Here is a 25,472-nt window from a genome sequence, read left to right as displayed (position 1 = left end):
AATCCTGCGTTTCTCTCTAATCTAATTAATATTATAAATCTTAATTTGTGTGATCTATCGATGTTCTGTAGCTCAAGGCTGTTTCTAATTGATTCAGCATACAGAAACGTTTTCGTATTTTAAGGCTCTCATGCCCGTTTTCACCATCAATTCCTAATTTTTAAGTGACTCCTATGGTAACACGTAACAGGAATTTTGTTTCATAGGGGTCACTTAAAATTTATGGATTGATGGTGAAAATGGGCTTCAGTTAGTCATTACTATACTTTGGTTAATGCCTTGTACTCTTGTAAAGAATAGCGCGTCCGCCATTACTTACGTAATTTGGTACGTGTTTCTACTATACCCACCAAAGGGTAAAGGTCGCCCTAGACCCTTTCAACTATGCCTATCCAAGGCCATCATCTTAGCCTTTATCTGATAAAAAATTTCTTACTTACCATAATAGTATCATTACCATTAGGGCACTGAAGTCATAACAATGTATGCATCAGGCAGTTTGGTTTGTTTCTATATTATACGGGTCTTAACGCATCATAGCAGCCGAAACGTGAGTACATAATGTAAGTCAGTCATAAATGTCGCGTTAAGACCCGTGTCTTTATATTTTAGTTGAAATGGAACGCGAAAGTTTAAAATTTTATGTCTCTATTAAAATTTTTACAGCAAATATGTAGAAAAAATCTCTTTTACGTTACCCAAAAAAATGTTTCCCTTCGAACACTTTCTACCATGGAAATTAACGTTTCTCATAGGCACTTGAAACGTATTTCACCAGGCAGTTCCCCTGGGCAATTTACCACACAAAGTGGCAGAGATTACCCGTCTAAAAGCAAGGCAAACCTATTCCTGTCTTATAAATGACTTGACTCTTTCGCATCTCAGTCCTTAAGACAACAATCCTTGGTCATAGAACGAAATGAAAATTAATGGTGGTTGGAAGTATTTTTTCGTGTTGGTTTTGAGTAGACACCATTACTTCCGTTTTTGGCGCGCCACCCTCATTTATTATGTAAGCAGTATGCGGGACGTGATGTCTGAAATACGCAAAATTCAGATGATCTAAAACAAGCATATTTTTACTGGAATGTAAATTAGTCATTGCTCCGTAGTCGCAATTGTGAACGAATATTCTTAACGCATTGCGGTCTTTTGTGACGATACAGAAAAATGTTAACAATAAGACACAAAATATAAGGTCTGTTTCAATACAGTGAAGGGAAAATTGGCCAATGTAGCAGTTTTCTGCTTTGCTAAATTACATAATTTGCTAAATTATATTGTTACAAAGCACACTTCACGAATTCACGAATCCCACACGGCACCCAAATAGACAAGAGATAAAATACTATGGACTCAAAGTGACTCAAAAGCTGTGAAGTTGTGAGGGAGAGAGTATCATTGTAATTTTTTTTATTATCTCTAGGAAGATTTATAACATATTATTATTATTGCAGTTGTACATGGATACCTTCGAAAATATTTCTTATTGTGAAAGTTCGTTAAGTTTGCAAATTAATATGGATCCCGATAAAACAAATTGTTTATCAGCTTAACGGAAAGACTCTATCGTACAATTTTCGGCGGTATTTTCTGATTCTACTAATTGGATTAATGGAGCGGCCCTCACAGATCTGTCAGGGAGGTATAATGAACGAGGGAACTATCCTCCGAAATGTTGATGCTAGTAGAAATGTCCACCGACGTACACTTAGTTCGAATTGGAGCTTACGGACTGTGAAATCGGTGTTGCGTTGCGTCCATGCGATGCACTTTTTATAGGAATAAATTAGATAAATTAAAGTAGAGAACAACTGTCCACTGAAATGCTGATGCTCGCAGTAATGTCCAGCGACGAATACTTACTTACATAGTTCGAATATATTGGAGTTTGTGGACTGTGAAATCGTGGCGTCGCGTTGCTTTATGAGACTCAATTTTTATAAGGAATACTTAGATAAAACTTACTTTTTAATGAACACGCCAGAAAATAGACAGTAACAAAATTGAAACGGTATAGTTCAGGAAGCGGTAGATTTTTCTATTAATTACTCTAAGCCAGAGTTGCACCACCTAACTTTAACGGTAACTACTTATAACGATAACCGGTGCTTTTTGTATGGAGTTTGACAGAAAGTTAAACTAAGATGGTGCTACCCAGCCTTAGACACTACATGTAACTATTCCCTTGCTAACTTAAATGATTTACAACTTAAATGTTACTTGAAATGTCAACTCTAATTGATTCTTCAAATGTATACTACTAGGCTGATGTTGCACAATATTACTTTAACTTTGACAAGCGTCAAAAATCTGTCAAACTCCATAAAAAAGCACCGGTTAATGTAATTGTTACGGTTAAAATTAGGTGGTGCAACTCAGCCTAAGATTGTTCTGCGATTCCCAGATAAGTGTCACTGGGGATTAAACCAAATTGCAAGAACAGACGATAACAAATCAATTAACCCAGGTGCATCTTAATTTGTAGGTAATAAGAGCGATTTTGCACTAAACGTATGATCTGATGTGCTGTCGCCTGTATTTATGTTCCAATTCGTAACAAGATTGATCACGAAAACTGTATATTGATACATACGTTTTTACTGGAAACCACAAATTCGTTCCCATTAAGCAAAACAAACAAAACTTCGATACGTGATCAATAACAAACTTTGGTATATTATTTACTTTCCAGGCCTGTTGGGAATCAAGTTCTGTGTTGACTCTGTTATCACATAAAACGATTTTTGTGCTATGTAGGTTTTAATACGTAAAGTAATTAGAAAGGATTAATAAAGCTTAACATGACTCTATTTTGAAAAATAAAAATATGAATACTCGTACTTACTTCAAAACAGCTACAAAGTCAAAAAAGTGATTGAAAGAGACAATACTGGCCTGGGATTTTAGAGTCTTACATTAAGGCCTATTTTAAAGTTATATTTGCCCAGTAAACAATGCCCAGATAAAAAATGCAAACAAGTTGCAATGACTAACCTAAATATTATTTAAAAATAGCGCGATACTGTAATTTTTCTATGAATATTTTATGTGCAAGTAATGCAAGTAGTGCATTATAACATCAGAGCTGGGAATCACGTCATGCTGTAATTAGTTTAAAACTGTTACATAATACATAGGTATTGCAGCTGTTATACTTGAAACACAAATAATCTAACAAATTAGTTGTAGGTACATTTGTGAATTACCATATTTTCATTAATAAAAGAGACAGAAGAGAGAAAATCTGTTAGTAGTAACTGCAATAAAATAAGGCTGAGTTGCACCATCTTATTTTAACCTTAACAATAACCGGTGCTTTTTGTATGGAGTTTGTCAAAGTTAAAGTCAGATGGTGCAACTCAGCCTAAGAAATAAGTACCTATAGTCCGATTTTTAATTCGACGTAATTCTGACAGGTGTAATTTTTTTGACAATTCAGATGTAATAAGCCTTTTTTGCTTTGAATTATTAATAAATAATATGAAATGAAATTTCATCAAGTACAACTTACAAGAATGAACTATTGTTTGTTTTGTGAATTCAATGTACACTAATTATTATGTATACATTTTAGAGATTAAATAGAAAAAAACGTGTTTTTAACACAGTAAAACAACATATTATCATAAACGAAAATATGTATTGATCATCAATCATCATTATCGTCATCTTAATCAACTTGGATTATAAAATTGGCATCTTGTTAAATTGATTATTTTATAAAGCTAAGATTTTATTAACAAAAGGATTTTCATAAAAAAGGTTTGTCACCCATGGATTATTGGCCAGGGAGTCCAGTAATAGAAAAATAATTTCCCAATTTTTTTTGTAACTTCAAAAATATGATAATGAAAATTCAAATAACCATTCTGAATTAATGATCAGTACATTTTTAAGCCTTAGTTTTTCAAGTGAAACCTTAAATTCAAGAAAGGATTATTTTTTAATTTGTGAAAATGCTCTCCATTCTTAGTGGGAATGTTTCAATGTTAGCAACACTTCTGAAATGTCAAAATTCCGTCGAATTAAAAATCAGAGTTTAGCTACTTACTTATTGCTACTTAATTAATACAACGACACCCCTTCAGATTAAATCGTGAACAACAACATTGAATTAAGCCCTATAATGACAAAGCGAGTTTTGATCTCGATAAAAAACAAGTTTCAAGGTAGGTACGCGATAGTTTTCATGAATGAACTGATGTGCAGGCAAAACCTTATAATTTAAAGTGATCACACAAAAATGCATGACAAAATTGAAGCCCGAACACCATTGAACTTTTACACATGTCTGCGTATTAGGAAATTTATGCAGCATTTTATTCAGTCGGATGCTCTAACGGGCATACGATGTAAATGTAATAAGGTAAATGGCCCTTCTTTACAGCGCTCGCGTGTATGGGAGCCTCTTCATACCTCAGTGGAAAATATTTTTATGCTTTATTACATTAACGCTGTCGCTGTCTCTTTCGCGCATCAGGCTTTCACGTGATATACGTATAGGTGATTGCGTATAATGATGAGTAAAACTCATGGTGAGTAATGTGCATGGTTTTTGGTGTTTCAACACATTTATTCGACTGAAGATTACTCATATTTGCAATGAAAGATTAGTTATTCAAGTAATCACATCATAGATAGCTCGTGTTGGCTTTATTTGTAAGAAATATTTAAAGTTTCTGTAGGTTATTAAACTTTTTGGGCATAAGAATGTCTTCGCTTGTACTTGTAACTATCCGAAAATAAACATTTAACTCTAGGTAAACAAAATCTTCAGTTTGTTAAAATTCTGATAAAGATACTTTACCGTAACATTTATATTTAAATATATTTATACAGGCCGAGTGTTTGCGATGCCATCGTTGCGGTTTCGTACCAGGAAAGGCTTACCCTTTATTTTTGGAAGTAACAGTACGGTGTAGAGTCGCCATCACATGTAGCACATTTTATAGCAAAAGACTTAGGTTACTGTTATACTACTTTATATAAAATACCTTGCGTAGTATAAAAGTGTAATCATACTAAGTTAAGTATTTATAATAGATGCTTAATTTTCTGGATTAATATGAAATAACAGTTGAATGTCATGTTTTTATTAAGAATTTATTTATTTTAGAACCTATGTAGTTCTATTAATTTATTTTATTGTTAGAAAAACAAACAGCATTCTGTAACATACATAAAGTTACCAATTAAATAACATGTTCTAAAAACAATTGAAGTAGAGTGAAGGAGGAAAAAGAGTAGAGAACGTATGCATAATTCACAATCTTAAGGAAGGTTAATTGTAATAAAATTATTAGTCAAGTAAATCTTACCATGAAATGAATGCATTATCAAAATTAAACTTAAGTTTTTCCATATCTCATGCACGACTCAAGTAACAATCCAATCTTCCATTCTTCGCCCGCAATTATTATAAGCTGGCGTTTGGCCAACGTGGCTTTCAATGGACCGTATCTCGACTGTGATTGGATGAAATTAGGGGTCCGTAAACACACGTGATCTGCAGTTGTTTGCCCATCCTCTCCCTTGAATGGCGCCGTGGAGTCCCTTTCAGGGCTTGATGAAACACAAACTGTGTCACTGGGTAGGCACTGCCAAAATTTCGGACGGTTTCAGCAAACGAACGCCTTGTGTGGAGGTAATGGCGTTTGACATGCGCCCCTCCAATGGCTTGGAACAAAGGGAAGGCATAATGAATTGTAATTAGGGTTTTGGCCATGCATGTAAATGATTGTTTTTGTAAGAATTTAACATTGGATGTTAAAAGCTTATTGCTTTTTAACGTTCACTCGTGAAGAAGAAAAGTAATCAATATCATTATTCCATTTTCATAATTGACATACTAGATTCGGTTCTCAACATTATCTTCCGTACAAATTTAGACACATATTTATTGCGCAAAAGTATAATTTTCAGTTATCAATTGATATCTCAGAAGGGGATCAAAAGTCGCGAAATGTTTCTTCAATAATTTCATACATAATAAGTACAAATTACTTACTCGCTGCTAAAGTAGGTCACTTGATGTTGATGTAACCTACACGATAAAAGCATCATTTCAATAAAACATTATCTGCCAAGTACACGTATAATCAAATCACCCACCACATCTCAAACATTATTCTCTTCCAGTAAATGTAACCCTATCTGTACAGGAACTTCTAACCCACTTCAAAATTGTTGCCGAGTTTTCGTTTGAACACCTATCGCTGAATTTCATTTATCATAATTTACCTCTCAAGTAAAGGAAACTAGGCAACGCCGTGGCACTTCCGTAGTGCATGATTTGCATAATAACTGTACCAGGAGAGCTCCATCTGGGGGTAGATTCAACCCTTGTCTTCAATGTTTAAGGGCGATTGTCGTTTGGCGGTACTCGATTCTAAATCGATACAGCGTCAATGAATTCTAACATGCAGATCTAAACATGTGAGCATGTAAGTTATGGCTGACGTTATTGCTTTGAAATGATGCAAAATCAAACATCATTTGGTTTAAGTTGATTGCTTTGCTATTCATCATTTACTTGTCATTGTAGGTACTATTTTTGAGATAGGTTGGCGTCTTAAATCTCCCGTTCACCATGTGGTAAGTGCCAAAGAATAGTTTTTTACGTCATTACAAAGTCCGTTTAATTAAAACTGACAAATGACAATCGTCACGGACAATAAAACAACACATACAGTTCCCTCACCTCAAATCGTTCGATTTTCGCGCTAATTTGTCATCGAACGACAACACCCCATTCACATTCCGCGTGCACCACAGACCCCGCAAAAAATCGTAAGAAGGTCGTCCGGATAAGCAAATGCCCTCACCAAATCATGACCTAATATCGGGTAATTTATCACGGACAGACCTTTGTGGTGTTGCCATCAATCTTGAGCTTCCTCCGCACTCAACACTCCAACTAATTATTGTCGATGGCGCCTTGACAGTTTGCCGCGAACGTTTTTTCAAATGGATCCACTAAATCTTGATCCGGTTCATGGAATACTACTTCTTGCTATAACTAACTCTGACTTACGGCCACGCTGATTTGAATGATATCTAGAAATGAAGCCTTTGCTTCCCCTACTTAAAAACTATTTTTATTACTGGATTTAACGTGAAAATTAATTAAGTTCTTAAATTCAAATACACGTTTATCAAGAATCAAAAACATTCCATAAGATACACATAAATACTCGTTACAGGTATTATATTACTTAAATAATATTCTATTACGCAAAGGCTTTATTCGGCAGGCAGCAAACACCTACTTAAGTTTTAAATCGAGTGGTTAGGACTCTAATAAGGAATTGAATTTATAACGATTACGACTCTCACTTAACCTTTAAAAGCTAAAATGAGTCCCAAGCTAGAGCCACTACACTAAAAAAATCTCAAAACATAGGACCATTTGCACTATTCCGCCACCATCGCGCACAAGAAAACCCTTTAAAAATAATTGTTTCAAGCATACTCTATCGTGTAAGCGAATCTCACTATTACCAACATAACGTCCTCTCCAAAAATGTCGGTGTCAGCACTTACAAGCGCAAATAAAAATTGAAAAATCTGAACGGCGCAAATCCTCCCAGGACGGAGACCCGCACGTTCCATACTCCCCACAAAGGGCTGTACTGAACTTTGTGCGTTTAATTATTTACGTTCTTTATGAACCATCCAAATAATGATGGTGCATATTTGCAGCCTAGTAAGTTTTTTATCTGTCAAATTCACTATTGTATTTTGAGTTTTATTAATCACCTGAATAGTGACTGACTTTCTTCTTCTCAGCACTGGCCCATTTACTGTCCCGAAGCAATAGTAGGGTTAAAACTGGGACGTGCAAAAGTGCTTTAAAAAAAGTATATTTGCAAAAATAAATGAGTTTTACCTACGAGAGCCCAATTCTCGAACTAGGTACTGGAGCAAGGGGCTTTATCGTAAGAATATTTAGAATTACAAAGCTCTTAAAATTAGACACTTCAATATCGGTATTCAACTGCATAAAATTCTTACTTATTTTTTCATTCTACGTTAATACATAAAACTCTAATGAGTTGGTAAAGTTATTTTGACATAGAACATAATGATTAAAAATTCCTACACAAACTTGTGAACTTGTGCGTTTTTTCCAAACATCGATCTCATTGTCACTTAAAATCATTGTATTTTTTGCAATTGAAAGTATATTTTTTCAACGGCGCTGCCTTGTTTCCTGTAATTATCAATTAATTGTCAATTAACTAAAAAAATATTGCACGGAAATTGTTTATCGATTGTCACGTCGTCATCGATTTAAAGACTGACCTCGACCTTCATCAGTTAAAACGTAGATGACGTAACGTAAACAATTTATTTTGCGTTGAATCTTATTTATATATAAAGGGAAAATTTGGTCCATAAACGAAGATCAATGACAAACTATATAAACGAACAACAAAAAAAAAATATTTTAATCTAAGGTCACTACAAACTAAAGCCTATGATAAAGTTTTTTCTATGCTAAAGGTAAGGTAACATCGTTACATAATACGTACCTATTAATAAATGTACTTATTCACGAATATAAGGGTTTAATTTCATCGTGTAAGAAGTAAATAAATACAGTTTCATATTGCAATTAAATAAAGGTTACGCCATCTATTATCAGTGATGATAATTGATAATTTGAATTAAATTGCCATTATAATGAAACCAACTTAAGAGCCATTTCACAAAAATATTCCGCGCGAATTTAGGTAAAAGCTGTCAACGCAACGTCAAAAGAGTAAAAAGAACGCTGAAATGGACAAAAAAATCTTGAGCCGTGACCGTATTAAGACTTGATTTAAGTTATTAATTTTAAGGTAGAATGAGGTATTCAAACTTGATTAATTAATTTAAATTTTTAATAGAGTTTATTAAGTCTTTTATATTTCGATTCATAATGAAACACGAATAGGTATAATATGTAAAATATATATAAAGTACAAAATAAAGACAGTCACATAGTGAAAAATAAATCTGCCCCCTTACAGCTCCATCATCAGACCCTGGATACGAATAATGAAACACGAATAGGTATAATATGTAAAATATATTAAGTACAAAATAAAGACAGTCACATAGTGAAAAAAAAAATCTGCCCCCTTACAGCTCCATCATCGGTAGGGACACGAAAAAAGTATCGATACTTTATGGTATCGAGTAGGTTTCTTTTCGATACCGATACTTTTGTACTCGATAACTTGTATTCGATACTTTTACTTACCAAGTACTTTTGACAGATATCGTATCGAATAAATTACTTGTTTTTTTATTTATTCATAATTTATGGCAACATTTGCAACGCCATCTTGTTCAATCTTGCTGAAGCTTTCATTCATAGAGATAGTTCCGTTGCCGGTAGGTTGCCGGATTCACATTTCATTTGTTTAATTAGTCTATGGTTCATTGGCTGTACTGTAGCTGTATGGACTTAGATCCCTTTGCCTAACCTCACGAAAAAATCATACAAAAAAAACTCTGGTTCATTCGTTCGTTGTTGTTAACTGACAGTTGGTTGTTATTTATAACATGTTGATATTTAATGATTTTCTTGCATTATTGATAAATGATAATTGACTTATTGATATTTCAACCTATTCAGAACAGCACTCACAATTATTCTGTGTTTGTATCGGGATTTGAATCAGTGCAATATCCAAAGAATGCCGCCTACCAAGAGTGACGTTTGGCAGTATTTCGTCAAGATTAACAAAGATGAGGTGAAATGTAAGATTTGTTTCAAAACTTTAAAATCGTCAGGGAATACGTCAAACATGAATAAACATTTAAAGAAACACCCTAATTCTGATGCCTCAAGGTAATTTTTTTTAATGATTATATGGTCCTTATTTATATAACCTAAAATTTGTTTTGTAGTCATTTAATAGGCGCACGAAACTGATTATTTTATATTATTCTTTTTAGTGTAAAAGGAGATAAAAAACAAACGACGATGTCGACGATTCAGAAAAAGTTAGAACTGTCGAATTTAACGAGTCGTGATCACGAACCCCAACCATCAACAAGTACATCGAAAGCACCTGAATCAGATGCATTGCTAACAACTCCTTCACCATCTGATGTCGAGAGAATTCCAATAGTAATCAGTGGTGATGGTGAGTTAGAAGAAACCTATGCACCACCTCCAAAAAAAAGGCAACTTTCAATTGTACAATCAATGGAACGAAAATACTCTTATTTGGATGGAGGAAAAGATTATTTGAAACTCTGCAAATGTTTGCTTTATTTTATTTGCGTTGATAAAAGACCGTTTGACATTGTGAAAGGGCGTGGGTTTAAAAAATTGATGCATCAAGCATGTCCATCATTTAAAATTCCTCATGTAGATACCCTTAAAGCACAATTCGAACACTTTTATAGTGTAATGCGTTTGAAAATAGAAAATATATTTGACAATGTAGATCACGTGGCATTAACCTGCGATATTTGGAGTGAGATGATGACTGTTACCAGTTATTTAGGGGTTACTGCTCATTATTTGCAAGAAGACAAACTGGTGTCACGTTGCATAGCTACCGTTGCACTGGATCAGCGTCATACTGGTGATTTTATCGCTGAAAAATTAAAAGAAATTTGTGCAGGTATACACATCAGTTTGGATAAAATAACTGCAGTAGTTACAGACAATGGCTCGAACATGATAGCCGGCATAGCAAATTTTCTAGAAAAGAACAAACATTTATCTTGCTTTGCTCATACAATTAATCTAATTGCTGAATCTGCCATGTCAGTCAATGATTTAGGAGCATTAGTAAGCAAGGTACGAGACATTGTAAAATTTTTCAAGAGCAGTGTAATCCTCAGTGACTCTTTACGTCAAAAGCAAACTGGGTCTCAACCTCTCAAACTGATTTTAGACGTGAAGACTCGGTGGAATTCCGTCTATTATATGCTACAGAGATACATTGAATTAGCACCAATAGTTCATCAAATTTTGATGTTAAATACAAAAGCACCACCCACACCATCGGCTGTAGAAATGCAAAATATTAAAACATTGATTTGTATTTTGAAACCGCTGGAGTATGTAACCAAAGAGTTATCAGGTGAACAGTATGTAACCATTAGTAAAATAATTCCGATGGTGAACTGTTTGAAGACGCAGATTAATACTATACCTATGGCTGTAGGTGATGGTGATGATCCCCATGGAAAGGTAATAGATACAGTAAAAAAAGAAATCCTAAAACAGATAGAACGCCGATTCGGACATATTGAAGGTAATTATTTGATTGCAATGTCATGTTTGCTAGATCCGAGATTCAAGAATATCCATTTTCAGGACGCTAAAGCTTGTGCAAAGGCAATTTCTTCACTGAGAAGATATATAACAACGTCTCCTAGTGTTATCGGCAGCGATCATGACAGCGATTCCTCTCTTGAAACAACTTACGATTTTTGGAGTCACCACAAGAAATTAGCTCACACGAAAAAGCGAAGTAAAACCAGTGCTTCATCACAGTTTGAAAATAAGGATGAAATAAGCCATTATTTATCTACACAGGTTTCGCCACTCTCTTTGGATCCTCTGAAACAATGGGAAGACATGAAAGTTGTTTTCCCAAAATTATATAAATTGGCACGAGAATTTTTATCGATTCCTGCGACTTCAGTGCCCTCAGAAAGATTGTTTTCGAAAGCTGGAAGTACAATTACTAAAACCCGTAACCGCCTATCGCCAAAAAGGCTCGACAAACTTCTTTTCTTGAGCGATTGTACCGAGGAGGAATGGGATTTATAATATTTTAGATTAAAAAATTGTGGCTTTACTTACAGGTTGTTTTTATTTATCTTAGGGCTGATTTATCCATCGTAAGGTATAAGTTAACAAACCAATAAAGTATAACTCAGCGAATCAAAGTTGTCTACACCTTCATATTTATAATAAATGCATAACATAAAGTGACACTTACTTTTAATCATATTACACTTTATTGGTCTGTTAAGTGTTATCAGACGATGGAAAAATCAGCCCTTATAATTATATATGTACCATTTGTTACTTTTTCATTTTCTCTTACTGTATGAATGAAGGTACAGACGATACTTACTGAACTGACTAACATTGACAAACTAACGTATGGCGTAGGCCCTGCCTGAGAAAAGAACTCGATACTTTGAGGTATCGATACTTTTGTGTCGATTCTTTTACGAGTACGATACTTTTTTATCGATACTACTCATGAGTACAGTATCGATACTTTCTATTCGATACCGTGTCCCTAATCATCGGACCCTGGATACGAAATATTCGTCAAGGCGAATCACACAAGCCCAAACTCCATATGGTTCTATTGTTTTGTTACGGAGGTGGCCATTGCATCTCCTCCAGATCCATTATCAGACAGAGCTAAGAAATAAATAAATAAATATTATTATAAGTAAACAAATAACTAAAATAATTCATCTTACTATCTTACTTTTTACTAGTCTTACTAATATTATAAATACGAAAGTTTGTGTGGATGTCTGGATGTTTGTTACACTTTCACGCAAAAACTACTGAACAGATTTTGATGAAACTTTACAGTAAAGTACAGCAGTACTAGGCAGTCTGTGTTCAACTATCACTCGGGTCGGACGTTCCTATCGCAAGACCTTTGGTTCACTCAGTTCCGATACGACTCTAGTGCTGTGTGTAATTATTTTCGTTAATACACTGAGTTTAATAATTTCTACGAGTGGATTTCATTTTGCCTGAGACCTACGCCATGAACCCTGAACCAGAAGACCCTGTCGCCAGCGACAGCGACGCTCATCCATCCCTGGCGTCGACCAGAATAACAATGTATAGGCTATAATTTATGACGATCTGTGACAAACTAAATTTCAAGCGGGTGAAGCCGCGGGCAATACTACATATTTCATACTAGCTTTTTGCACGCGACTTCTTCTGCGATGAAGTGGAAAATGGTTCTAATAAAATTAAAATATTCTAAGAAAATTAATTTTGTTAAATGATTATATTTTTTTATATAAAATCTACACATCATTATGTTTAAATATTTGAATACTTACAAAATTATGAGATCTTTCTAAAACAAAATTAAAACACTACACCTGCCGCAGATTTCTTTGTAAACAATGTTTTTTGTTTTTCCTTCAGGTGCTAAAATCACCAGGCTATTGTGTGCGCATACTCTGGAGTATTCCACATACAACTGGTCGTCGGAGAAGCATAGATTTCCATTAAGTCTACTCCCGCTACCATATGGAACTCCGCTAAAACTCGTGAGGGCGCCAACACTTGCTTTTGTATCGAAAATTAGTATGAGCAGCTGCGCACGCGGTTGACTGTTGCAGGCTCTATGCAACCACACTATTTTAAACCGTGGTCCCTAAGCATGAGATGGGAAACTGCACTCTCTTGAATTCTCTTGAATTTGATGGTGTTAGGGGAATCCTAGGAATGAATACAGACTTTCGAATGGAATCTCCTCATCAATATTGCGAAATTGCGAGTTGCAATGCAATGTTACGTTTTCACTTGTTATTTTATTGTAATCTGACCTTGATTTTTCAAACACGTGTCAAAATAAAAAAAAATAATTTAAATCAAAAGTACTAAGGAATATTTCATTGATATCAACTTAGAAACAAGCACAGATCACATAAACTAAAGGGAAATGTGACAAGGGAGAAATTGGAACATATTGCTTGTGAAAGCAATGATGACAGTAGCGACGTCATTATGTAAACAGTTTATATTGCTTGCATAGTACTAAAAATTATTCGAACGTTGAATACTGATACCGCAATGGATAATGAGCACATAATTTGATTTCTTTGTGTGTGTGAATTTCTAATACGACACTGAGTTTCGAACTCAGCGCATTACTTAGCATCTCTCTATATTTCTATGGAACCAAGTTATCTCCAAAATAACATTCCACACCTTTTTAACCTAGTCAGGTAATAATTTTAATAAAATACGAAGCACGTCATCTATCAATAGGATATATGTATATTTTAGAAGTTAATAAATTATGCATAAAATATAAACACTAGAAGTTTAGTTAAATCGTAGAATTTCTGAAAAACAAGTACTAAAATCGTACTGAAAAAAAAAGGATTAACATGTTATCTAATTTATTTATTAAACGTCGAATTTTATCAAAGGTTTTGGACTAAAGTTTTTGAAAATATTTTATAGCCTACATAGAAAAAAATTAGGATTCTAAATCGTGAAAGAAATTTTTTTCGGAGCCTATTGCCTCCAAACAAACAATTAAATCTTTCCTCGTTTATTAGTATAGATTTAACAACAAAACAAAACGCTTCTTTTTCTTCTTCACGAAACAAAACTCAAAGCGGATAAATAAATAAACAAATCTTTGGACAATTTCACAGCGCCATCTAGTCCAAAAGTAGGCAACCAATATGCTTGTGTTAAGGGTGCTATCATAATGGATATACTTTTTTATAATTTATTTATTAAATTAAATACATTGGTACCTACATATTATACATAGTTACACCCAGATCCGTCAAAGAAATTAAAATTCATCATTTCAATTTCTGCTCGGCCGGCCGACTCGAAACAGCCTCTCGGCATAGTATCAAATGTATTTGGTCGCCGTACAAATCACCGCTTTACGACACGAACGCACGTAAACGTCACGGCGGGAAAAATGACACAGGTCCTGCCTTGACGGGCGCTCGCGCCATACTAATCGATGTCGGCTTGCGCATTGTAATTTATACTGATATTCACATCAATATTTTGACAAAGTGGTTACTAATATTTAAACAATAACTGTAGAAATTAATTCTACAATGAATATTCTTTATTTTGGGATACTTTTATTGCAGTTTATGCTGTGTTTTTAAACCAAAAACCACGATCAAAATGTGACGTTATTCTTCAAATTTGCCAAATTATTTTTAGATTTTACTCAATAATGGTAATGAAATTCAAGAATCTATTTCATTAATGGACTACAAGAATATATGTCCGATGATAACTATATATTTTTAAGCTTATTATATGAGCATAAATAATAGATACAGGACTTTGAAAATGAGTCTGCGGCAATTTTTTCGTAAAATGGTTGTGGGAGATGGGGCACTGTGAATTAAGCAAAAGAGTTTTAGTAAATCCGTTTCATTAATGGTCAACAACAAGGATTGACCTATCTTTCGCAGTTATTAAATAATCTCTGGGTGTTGCATAAGATAGTAATTCATGCTTCCAAAATCTTAGAAATTCGCACGAAAATGTAAAATGGCTCTTAAGGAAGGTATTGTTTCAAGATAGTACCTACTAAAGTTTTTATAATTTAATTAGAAATCAATTGATAGAACAAGATAACCGTTAATAATTTGTTATAAGCTAAATAATTAATTTCAATATTACTGTAAATAAATAAACCTCTTTTCTTGCCAAAATACAAAACACTCTGTGTTGTTATGAAAACAATAAGCAATTTTAATTTATTCATAAAATTTTATAGAAAACTCTTTTCCCAGAGAAATACAGTCTTCATTTGCCTTCACCATAACTTTTGCTTTGCGCCTCACACTATCAGATCCACTGCATGCAAAATGAAGACTAATGGCTCGAAGAACACGGTCTATATTAGCTAAGCTCTCTGACCTATTTATGTTAGCCCCTATAGCCTTTGAACTCGTACGTTCTTATTCTTGTAGTACGTATGTCTATTGCTCACGCAGTCCGGTTTATTTATTTCGAAGGCTACAATCTTGTTACCAGAAAAATATGGAAGGCAGATTTTCCTCGTAGAACTTTACTACCACATCAATTGAGCACAAATAAGCACAGAAAGGGGAAAGAGAATTTACACTTTCATTTACAAACTAGCTTATTTTGTTCACATTAAACTAAAATTTCACCGTTATCAATGACATGAGTAGCACCAGTAATACTCCGAGCACGATCGCTTGCCAAAAACATGATGAGATCTGCCACTTCAACACTTTCGACCACTTTGCCTAAAGGCATCGTTTTGTCTCTTATTTTGTACATTTCATCTGACTGTTCCTTGGTATAGCCAGCTGCTTGCACAAAAGCGGTCCTCGTAGCGCCTGGATTCACAGAATTCACCCGAACGCCATCCTTAGCTAGCTCCACAGCGACACATTTAGTGAATTGATCTAAGGCAGCCTTGGAGATACAATAGGGTAGGAAATCTAAGTCTTTGATTACTCGGAATGAGGCGACACTCGAAACGTTGACGACGTTCCCCTTGCTTTTGACAAGGTGAGGCGTAGCCAGACTGGTCAGGAGGTAAACCGCTCGCATATTTGTTGCCATGATTCTGTCGTACACATCGATGCCGTCACGAATTCCAGCTTTGGTTCCGAACCCTGCATTATTGACGAGGACATCGATTCTTCCGAACGTTTCAATTGTTTTTGTAACTATGTTTTTCACGTCGTTATCGTTGCTCATCTCAGCTTTAACGATAAGAGGTTTGATACCTTTAGCAGTTTCGCATTTATCAGCGACGTCTTTCAAGGAAGTTTCGTTCCTGCCAACGAGGACTAAACTTGCGGATTGTTTAGAGAACAATTCAGCGGTGGCTGCCCCAATTCCGGAACTTGCGCCCGTGATCACAACCACTTTGTTGAGGAAGTCCATCGTATCAGGTGCCGTTAGCGCGACTGAGCTAAGCGCGTCAAAACAGACTACTTATTATGCACCTCGATTCAATTCTCCGTTAATTCAAGGTCCTTGTTTGATTAGACTGTTTACGCTGTTTTATCGGACAGATGTTATCGAAAAAACTACAGACGATAAAATGTATCTAGAATATTTTTAAATTTACGTAAACTACAAATTGACTATTAGCTACTACCAGCGGTTTTACCCGGAATAATTTTGCTATAAGTAGGTACTAACTCTTTATTTTAGGTAATAAGCTTGAAAAATTATTGCTTGCGCCCAGACTAATTTCGAAAAAGTGTTCATATCGTTTTTTAACTTTCTTACACGCTTACACTAACAAGCGATCAAAGTCTAGCAAAACTTAGCAAAGACCACAGAACTTGTATTGACAGTTCCCAGCAACAGCTGTGACTATCCCAATCTGTGCAAAGATAAGCTGCGAAATATGGATTATAAAACGCATTATCAATTCCGGATTCTACTAATCCATTCATCCTGACTCCTCTCGAATCGAGGCACAGAATAAGTAATAGTACAGGTACAGAAGGATTACTCCGCAAGACGATTTAAATAAATGCGAGTCTTGCTACGACGCGATACAGTGGAATTCAGCTCGCACAGCACTACGTACCTACAATTTTATTCACCTACAAGTTTTGTCTCTTTCTATCGCGTGCCTCTGAACTCTTCTTACGCTGTTAGTGTTGCTGTCTAGTGAAATCTACTTATTATATAATTAATCTACTTATTTGTAATGAGGTACGTATGTAGGTAAGTACGCATTCATAATGGAAAACCCTTCATTATGGAGAGGCCTTTGTCCAGCAGTGGACGTCATTTGGCTGAAACGAACGAACGCATTCTGAGCAGTAGTCATGGTAGGTTAGGTTCCTATACTATCCTAAGAATTATTGATTACCTACATGCCCAACATACCTTTCAGCATCTTTGGGAAGCGAAAAAAAAGATAAATCCGGTAGATTTCTTTTTGAATTTAAACACCCGAACGCCGCATAATAATATTTCTTTCTCTTTATGTCTATTTTTAAATAATACTTCGATCATAGAATTCTGGTACTACAACGCACGCCAGCGACCTGACGGGCGCGCGCGTGACACTCGACTGATATAATACCCGCCGGCGGGGCGCTTTGCTGTAGGTAATTATCGGATGTACCGCGCGGAGTGAGCCAGGCCTGATCGAGGGCAAACTACGTAATGTCGGTTCCGGAGGCATGCCATTTACATGCATGATTATTCACCCGTAGTCACTTCGGTGATGTTAGACCGAATAAATCTGCGACCTAATATTATGGTTATAGAGTTTGTTATCGTGCAGCTGATCTCATACTGTCCCAAAGTTTATCCGTGCCTCGCACAGAGTATTGTTCGAAGCCGTTAGCCTGTGTTAACAAGACGCACTCAGATGATGGAAACGCGCAAATCGAATTCCTTCAAATATGATAGTTTCAGACATTTTCTGCGGTATTTTTCACGAGTTGAAATGGAATATGAATATAACATAGGTGCGCTGGGAGCGCCCAGAGGGATTTAGGTTCAGCCATTTCTCACAGTTGTTTTCTTTCTGTTAATAATTCGCTGAACTGAAATTGCTGCGATTGGCTCCAAATAAGTTTTGTAACGGGTATTTATTGTTTCGTGGATTATGATTTTTAACGAAAATTCAAACGTGGATAATGGATATCGTTCCCTGAAGACCACCTTGTCGAAATTGATATTTCGATTAATACAGCACTTGAATTGAATTTGTGTTTGCTTTTGAACAACATGGTGCAGCATTCTGCTGTATAATTATATACTTCAATAACATAGTAAATTAAGTACTAACGTTCTGCACGAATGCGCTTAGGACTGAGCATTACAATTCCGATGTCAACCAAATTCGGCAATTTGCCTCGGATAGGGCAACGGCATAATACACCACCTTTCATAACAGACGCCGCATTTAGGAAATTCGGAATCCTACCGAAGAAATCGTAATGCTAAATCGATACAAGACTCCTTGTCTGTCACAATTTATTTATTTAGAATAACTACAATATCGTTGAGCTGTCTGAGTGCGACAAACAGAACGTGCCAAACTAATAATAGAGAACATAAAGTGAGAAGTTACTAGTTGATACGTACTGATAAGTTTTGCAAATCAGAATAACCGATAATTAATCAGAATAACCGATAATTCCATTTTGTTAAAGTAGGACAATGTACTCTCAAAGTTCGATTAATCGAAATTGCTTTTCAGAATACGTGAATAACTTTGTAAACGTTTTGTCAACTTTAGTTAATCAATGTAGATCTTCCAATAAATAGACATTTAGGTACACAATACAGTACATCACGATAAACACTGTATCATTTCTGTGGATAGCTGTTATACTAAGTGTAACTAATTTAAAAAACTTATCAAGATTATCATGTGGAGTCTATAGTATCATTTAATCCATGGACCAGGGACGGTGTGCAAATTAATGCAAAATACAACGCCACGCATTACGCAGGGTCAACCGACTCACTAATTTGTACTCATTACTCTGCCGACTTCGTAATATAATGGGTAACGTTAAAACGTTTAATTAACTTACTTAATTAACGGCTGATACAACGTTTGTGTTCTTCGGCCTCAATAGAAAGCCAAATCCAACTTTAATTAGTTTTGTTTAAGTTATTAAAAATTGTATATCATGTTATTGATGTATTAAGAAGACTGTTGTTACTTAAAGAACCAATTTAATTAGGCTAAACTAGGTAAAATAATTAGTTCTAAAGTCAAGCACGTCTAGACAGACAAAAAGCCTAACGTCAATCTTTCGGTTTTGGCAGTCAACCTAAAAATACACAGACGCTCCAAATTGTAAAGTCTAGCAAAATTACCGTTTTTATTCCACGTAAAATTTTCATTTTGAATAAAACGGCACTTAATCCGTTAACAGCATTACCCAGTATTTTACCAAAACATAATTCGCTCAAAGAATAATCCTTTGTCAGCGGCAAAGGATATCAATAAGCCAGTGCGAGTAGTAACCGTGATGGTAAAATAATGATTCAATCTCAGCGACAAATTGAGTCGCACGGCGCTTGCGTTGCCACATCGACATTTTCCGAAAAGAAAACGCGAGGCTATTAGAAAGGGGTGTGCAAGTACATAAGCCTCCAATAATAAAGTATAAATGATGGGGCGAGGGTGTCTTGAGTCTTGAGATCCATCGCGGTGCCTCAAGATTTATGACTAGATTCCAACTTATGGATGTCGCCTCCCACTGAGCGCCCGCTGCGTGGACGGCCGCTTTGAGCGCTGATAGCCGATAGTTACTTGTTTTGTGGGGAACAAATCTCAAATGGAAAGGCAGGAATTGATATTGAAGATTTGCAGCGTTCTCTTAAGCCTTGTTTGATAGCTTTCGTAACTGTAAGATTTGGAAATGATAATGGGTTTCTGTTAGCAAAGTTTCTTTGCTGTGCTCACATCTTTTTAGGCTCTTGGTTTAATAGATTTTTATGTTGAGTATGAATAATTAATTGCGGCCCACGCTGACACGTGTGGCCCCGTGGAGTCATTGTAGCCCAAACGATCCTTTAATTGGGTATTCTGTACCTCCGTAGTGTGTAGCGTTAGGTGGATTAATATTTGTCATTGAACATTACGAACATTATAATTTCGACTCAGTTTTATTCGTGTCTTCAATAACTCAATGATTTCAGTTTGCCTTACATTTCAGCTACAAACTGAGCAATCAAGTGTGCAATTATTTTTACTTTAAACCTGCCTGTAGACTTTTTACTTGTAATTTAAGTTGTATCGACGATCTTGATCGTCGATACAAATTAAACCTTACGTTGCTGGTTATTAGGTTAATTCTAAATTCTATGTTTTAGGTACTCGTACTCCCCCAAAACCTTTTTTAAAATACGAACTCTATCTCTCTCATTTGTGATTTACATCCAATGCGTAGGATAAAGACAGCTCATCGACATTTGACTTGTTTTCCAGACTTGGAACCTCTAATTATCAAGATTTCGTCGTAGACAGAACAAAGCAATATTTCGTTCAATTGCGATGTCAACTTCAGGAATTATTGAATACCTTGGACGTATTTAATTTAGTACTAAGACTCCCTGTAGACTAAAGACTTTTAGTTGGCCGATAGTTCTGCCCGATTCTAATTTATTTGAAGAATCGGCCGATACCAAATCGGTGTAATGTGCGCAATTTCATACCGATTAACAGCCCAATCCAACTATCAGCTAAAAAAAGTTTATCGTCTGCGGCTAGGCTTAAATAACGCCGTTATATTCTTATCTAGAACTTTATAAATATCTAAACATAGCTGCTTATTCAGTCTGTAATCGCATAGGGTTAGCAGGCGAGTAACGCGAGCGCCCCGGGGGACGTCTAGATATAGGCGTAACCGTCACACGCGCGGTATCCCGGAATTTCAGAGGAAATCCCGGGCATTGATATTATTCACACTTTTTCTCGTTCGGGTTCCGCACCTCGAAACGGAGACTCGTCTGCCGGTAGCGGGAATCGGAATGAAAAGGACGAATGTACGGTGAACTGTATTTGATGAAGGTTGAACTTTATGACAAGTGAATAAGTTTCAACTTTTAACAGAAAATTGTAATAACTGCATAAGATGTCCTAGTGTTTACCTTGATATGCTGTTTTCTGTAGTTACAGAAACGGAAAATAAAAACAGTTTAATAGGTTCATTTTCATTAGTCGAGTTTAGATATACATTGATAAAATGTGTATGTTCAGATGTGAATGTTTCAAATTATTTACTTTGCTTAGATTGAGAGTATTTTTGGATTTTCTAATAGGCTTTTAAAATTATTTTATCAATATTTTTTTATTCAAAAGAAAAGTTTTGTTTTATTTAAACTCACCATCACGATCAGTAATCTAAGCTCTTCAGTTGTTTTGTTACAAGTCCCTTAAACCTAAAACCGGTTTGTTACAAACCTTCATCTGTAGTACTTACCACTTACACGACCCTCTTCAGTATTTCACGCCACGTGCTGAAATTCTGAGAACACATAATTTCAGCGTAGATTGTACGTCAAACGTCACGCTCCATTGTTCACGCAATCATTTCAGTACATCAAATTTTAGGTGCCCTACGACAGCCTACACAGAGGACCCCATCCATCAGGCTCCAAGGCCTACAAGAAGGCTTACTTCCCTCATGAATATTTATCACTCTGTTTATCCTCCAAACCGAGTTGCTCCAGAAAAAAATATTATGTTTTACTCGATTCCTTGGTGATTGTGGCAATATATTATGAGTAGTGCAATAGTCATAGAGTCACGCGAATTTTGTTTTGTGCGTGAGTGTTTTCATATCTGGGAAAGATATGGGTGTCTTGAATAGTAGAAATGTCATAATATTTTTACTGTTATTGTCTGATGAATATTTACAAATATATTATTTTTAGGAACCTTTTTTATGTCATAAATAATTCAAATAATACATTGAAAGTCCTACAATATATCGAGTTAGTAATGCAGAGAATTTATGTTTTACTACAGTTTTTTGCGCTGCCCGTATCCAGGCTCTTCCCGCGACCTTTACCAGATCGTCGGTCCACCTAGTAGGAGGCCTGGAGGAGTTCATTGTGGAAAACCTTGGAGAGGCCCGCTCTTGCACTGAATCAGGATTAAGTATTTTGATTTAGCGCCATATTGACTTTGTTGCTTGAATGAACTAACCTTAAAATGCAGCAGTTTTTTTTTATATGACAGGAGACAAACGAGCAGACGGATCACCTGAATGAAATCAGTTAATGAAACATGCGTATTGTATAGGTTACATTTAGGAATAATCTAAGTACCTATGTAAACGTGAGTTTGTTTTAAAGGTACCTACTCTTGTATGTATTAGGTACATAATAATGTATAGCTGGTTCTATAGAGTAGTAGGAATTAAGTAATAATGAAGAAAAGGCATACCTAATAAATACTTAATTAAATAACATATTGTCCAGTGACGGTCGAAGGAAGCTGCGGTATTGCAAATGGGGGGTTCTATAAGGGAAGGCCATGACCTGCAGTGATCAATAACTAAGAGACTTATGATGATGATGACAATGATAGCCAAAGCCTCGAAAGCCAAATTTCTAAGCTATGTTTTTGTTTCAGTTTTAATCAATCATGTCAAATTGTGTTTTGTGTAAGCCCTAGGCATTGTTCAACGTTTCACCAAGTTTCTTTGATCGAACAACTTTAAATTAGTTATTCCTTGTTAATGCTGTTCGTTTAATTATGAACAAAATTAAATTTATGGTAACTTAATGCCACTTCCTCCCAATTCAAATTACATTTCGATAACGATCTTGTTTCAACGTGGCGGAGTTAAAAATAAGTTTTAATATGATAAAATCTGAGTTTTGATCTTTGCGTACGATCAATCAAATACCTACGTTCCTTAATTAAAAGTAATTTTCAACGTAAGTTACTTAATGGTTAAAATCATAAAACTTCATTTAACCTCTACAACGAAAGTAAATAGTTAAGCGATATTAGAACCTACGTTTGTTTTTAAGTAATTAATATTTTCATATTCAATTTGATTCTGATAAACAAAACAGATCCAGCGATGAGATTGCCAGTTCTAAATACGTACCAGTGAAGTTAGTTGAATAACTGCGTACGGAATATCAAAGGCCCAACAACAAAGCTCTACCGACTGTCGCACTGACAGGAAAGTTCTTCAATATATCGCGTCGGTAATATCATAATATCAGTCGTGTCCTCTCTTTCGAGTTTCATAATATTTCACGTCGAAACGTCTCGGAGGCCATAGAAAATATGGCATGCAATAAAAATGTCAAGTCAGGTCATCAAAATGGAAAGCCCGAGGCGTTTCGTCGCCAGATGTGCCACTGAATCAATGAAAAACTGTTTTCTTTCGTGCTTCACATCGGCGATATATCAGGATGTTCAACTCAAGGTAGCGCCTAGGGACATGGTCCGGTTTGGTTACAAAATACGACCTTATGGAATAACTACGCATGTATTAACAGCACGTGTAAAGTTGGAAGGTATTTTCTACTGAAGCGCCCTAATTAACTATTTGTTAAGAACTTAATGAAAAATTAATGATAACGTAACAACTTTTCTTGATAATGTGTCGTACTTGTAACAGTACAAATAACGTGTAATTGCTATTCGCTGGGTGCGAAGTACTAGGTGGGGGTAACATAATCTATCGCAGCGCTCATGGTGGTCAAAAGTAGAAATAATGTAAGCTCTGTCATCAGATGTATCTGTCAATGGCAAAGCGATTCTACTTAATACATTTTAATATCATTAATTAATCGCATGAAAAGGGTCCTGCTGGGAACTTAAATAAAAGAGTGGACTGTATTTCGATAGGGCTGGTTTAATAGCCGTTTACAATTTGGAAATAACTAGACTATACAATGTGGTAGTACAAAAACGAGTCACAGTAGTTGTTGTGCACAGATGTTTGCCTTATGATGAGAGCGTGAATTATTGAACTCTGCCCTTGTTTTGTTCTTAATTCTTCTACATCTCGGACTTGTCCTGCCAATATCAACAACTTTCCTTTAAATACGGTTTGTGGTTGGAATTTGATATTGTAACACTCACAAACCCGGTCTTCAAAACAATACTCATTTCGATCTGAAAACGACATTTAATTTATTACTAGTGATACAGGAACATTTAAATATATTTACTGTTGTATAATGAAACCGTTAAAGTAGCTTTTTCTTTTTGTTTTACTGTAAAACTACAACTATAAATGAAGTAAACAAACCCTGACACAATCAAAATTAAACACACTTTTCGGACTTGCCTCATTTGATTTGAATGACCTAAATGATTTCAAAACCTTTTTTCCACCCAAATCGTGGTATCACAACAATTTATTAGTCGAAAATATTTGTTATTTTTTCATTTCGATATTTTTTCACAAATAAACGACCTAAATGTCAATGTGACAGAGCCCACAAAGTTGTGGACGCTAGTTGGCGCTGTAATCGTGCACAGAGCCAATATCCTTGACACATTTTTGTTTTATAATTAGATTGACCTACTTTTAAATGAAATCTTGTCACAAGTTATCGTTTTTAGTGTCGTATTTTTTTCTTTTTTTATGGAACAGTCCTTTAAAACTATGAGTAACCTAAACTCGAGTAATTCAGTTGTTCGGAAAGCTTATATTAAATAGCTATAAATTGTTATCATACATTTTTTTTGTATGGACACTAGCCCCTGGTCTAAGAGGGAACTTTACGCAAGTGTAATAATGGCCGCTGTTACGTTTGCTGACGAGACAAATTCTGATCCGCGCACCTGGCCGCCTGACACGCGAAATGTTACGAGTATTCGCCGGCATTTTGTTATTGTATTGTTTAATAAAAGCGTCTTTAGACTAGGGGATAGTGCCAATTTGATTTTGTCAATTTGTCTTGTAACACGTTGGTGACGTTTGGTGCACTTTTGTTTGTTTTGTTATCATAAACACGAGTCATTTGTACATACTTAATTGAATACTGTTTTGTTCATGTTTTTTTATTTTTATTTAGGTCAGAATAGCTTTGATATTTCAAGTATTTTTTTTATTTAATTAATGAAACACTAATGCTTCCTAAAAGAGTTTGATGTTTTGAAAAAAATGTGTTTTGTAAAAAGTGTCTGAAAAAGGAAAAAAGCGTTTAATCTAAATCCTAGATTCTAGGCAATGCTTTATAGATATAAACTTCAGATACGCCTTAGTCGGGAAGCCGGCTGAACCTAGTTTTGTGGGTG

The 25,472-nt window shown here is 35.4% G+C and overlaps 3 protein-coding genes across 4 annotated transcripts in view; 1 reads left to right on the top strand and 2 right to left on the bottom strand.

Moving 5' to 3' along the window:
• Positions 1-25,472, bottom strand: part of LOC135078066 (semaphorin-2A-like) — a 417,995-nt gene that overhangs the window by 351,048 nt on the left and 41,475 nt on the right. The window lies entirely within an intron of this gene.
• Positions 9,153-11,820, top strand: LOC135078062 (E3 SUMO-protein ligase ZBED1-like). Of its 2 annotated transcripts, XM_063972626.1 has the most exons (3): positions 9,153-9,844; positions 9,952-11,267; positions 11,330-11,419. In XM_063972626.1, exons 1-3 carry the CDS (start codon positions 9,690-9,692, stop codon positions 11,335-11,337), a joined length of 1,479 nt encoding a protein of 492 aa, XP_063828696.1. In that variant the 5' UTR covers positions 9,153-9,689; the 3' UTR covers positions 11,338-11,419. The 2 variants fall into 2 exon arrangements, with proteins under 2 accessions (XP_063828696.1, XP_063828694.1); XM_063972624.1 differs by having other exon boundaries at positions 9,952-11,820.
• LOC135077837 (uncharacterized oxidoreductase YxbG-like) lies at positions 15,452-16,687 on the bottom strand. The gene has a single exon (XM_063972373.1). It carries the CDS (start codon positions 16,646-16,648, stop codon positions 15,884-15,886), a length of 765 nt encoding a protein of 254 aa, XP_063828443.1. The 5' UTR covers positions 16,649-16,687; the 3' UTR covers positions 15,452-15,883.

The sequence above is a fragment of the Ostrinia nubilalis genome, chromosome 14 (assembly GCF_963855985.1).
Source record: "Ostrinia nubilalis chromosome 14, ilOstNubi1.1, whole genome shotgun sequence".
Classification (NCBI taxonomy): Eukaryota; Metazoa; Arthropoda; class Insecta; order Lepidoptera; family Crambidae; genus Ostrinia; species Ostrinia nubilalis.
Note: the sequence above shows the minus strand (reverse complement) of the source record. Positions and strands in the feature narration are given on the sequence as shown.

Bases quoted from the DNA above. Each gene is read 5' to 3' on its own strand.
- LOC135078062 (XM_063972624.1), top strand. From the start codon at position 9,690: ATGCCGCCTACCAAGAGTGACGTTTGGCAGTATTTCGTCAAGATTAAC. The intron at 9,845-9,951 runs GTAATTTTTTTT...TATTCTTTTTAG, and splicing joins CCTAATTCTGATGCCTCAAG to TGTAAAAGGAGATAAAAAAC.
- LOC135077837 (XM_063972373.1), bottom strand. From the start codon at position 16,648: ATGGACTTCCTCAACAAAGTGGTTGTGATCACGGGCGCAAGTTCCGGA.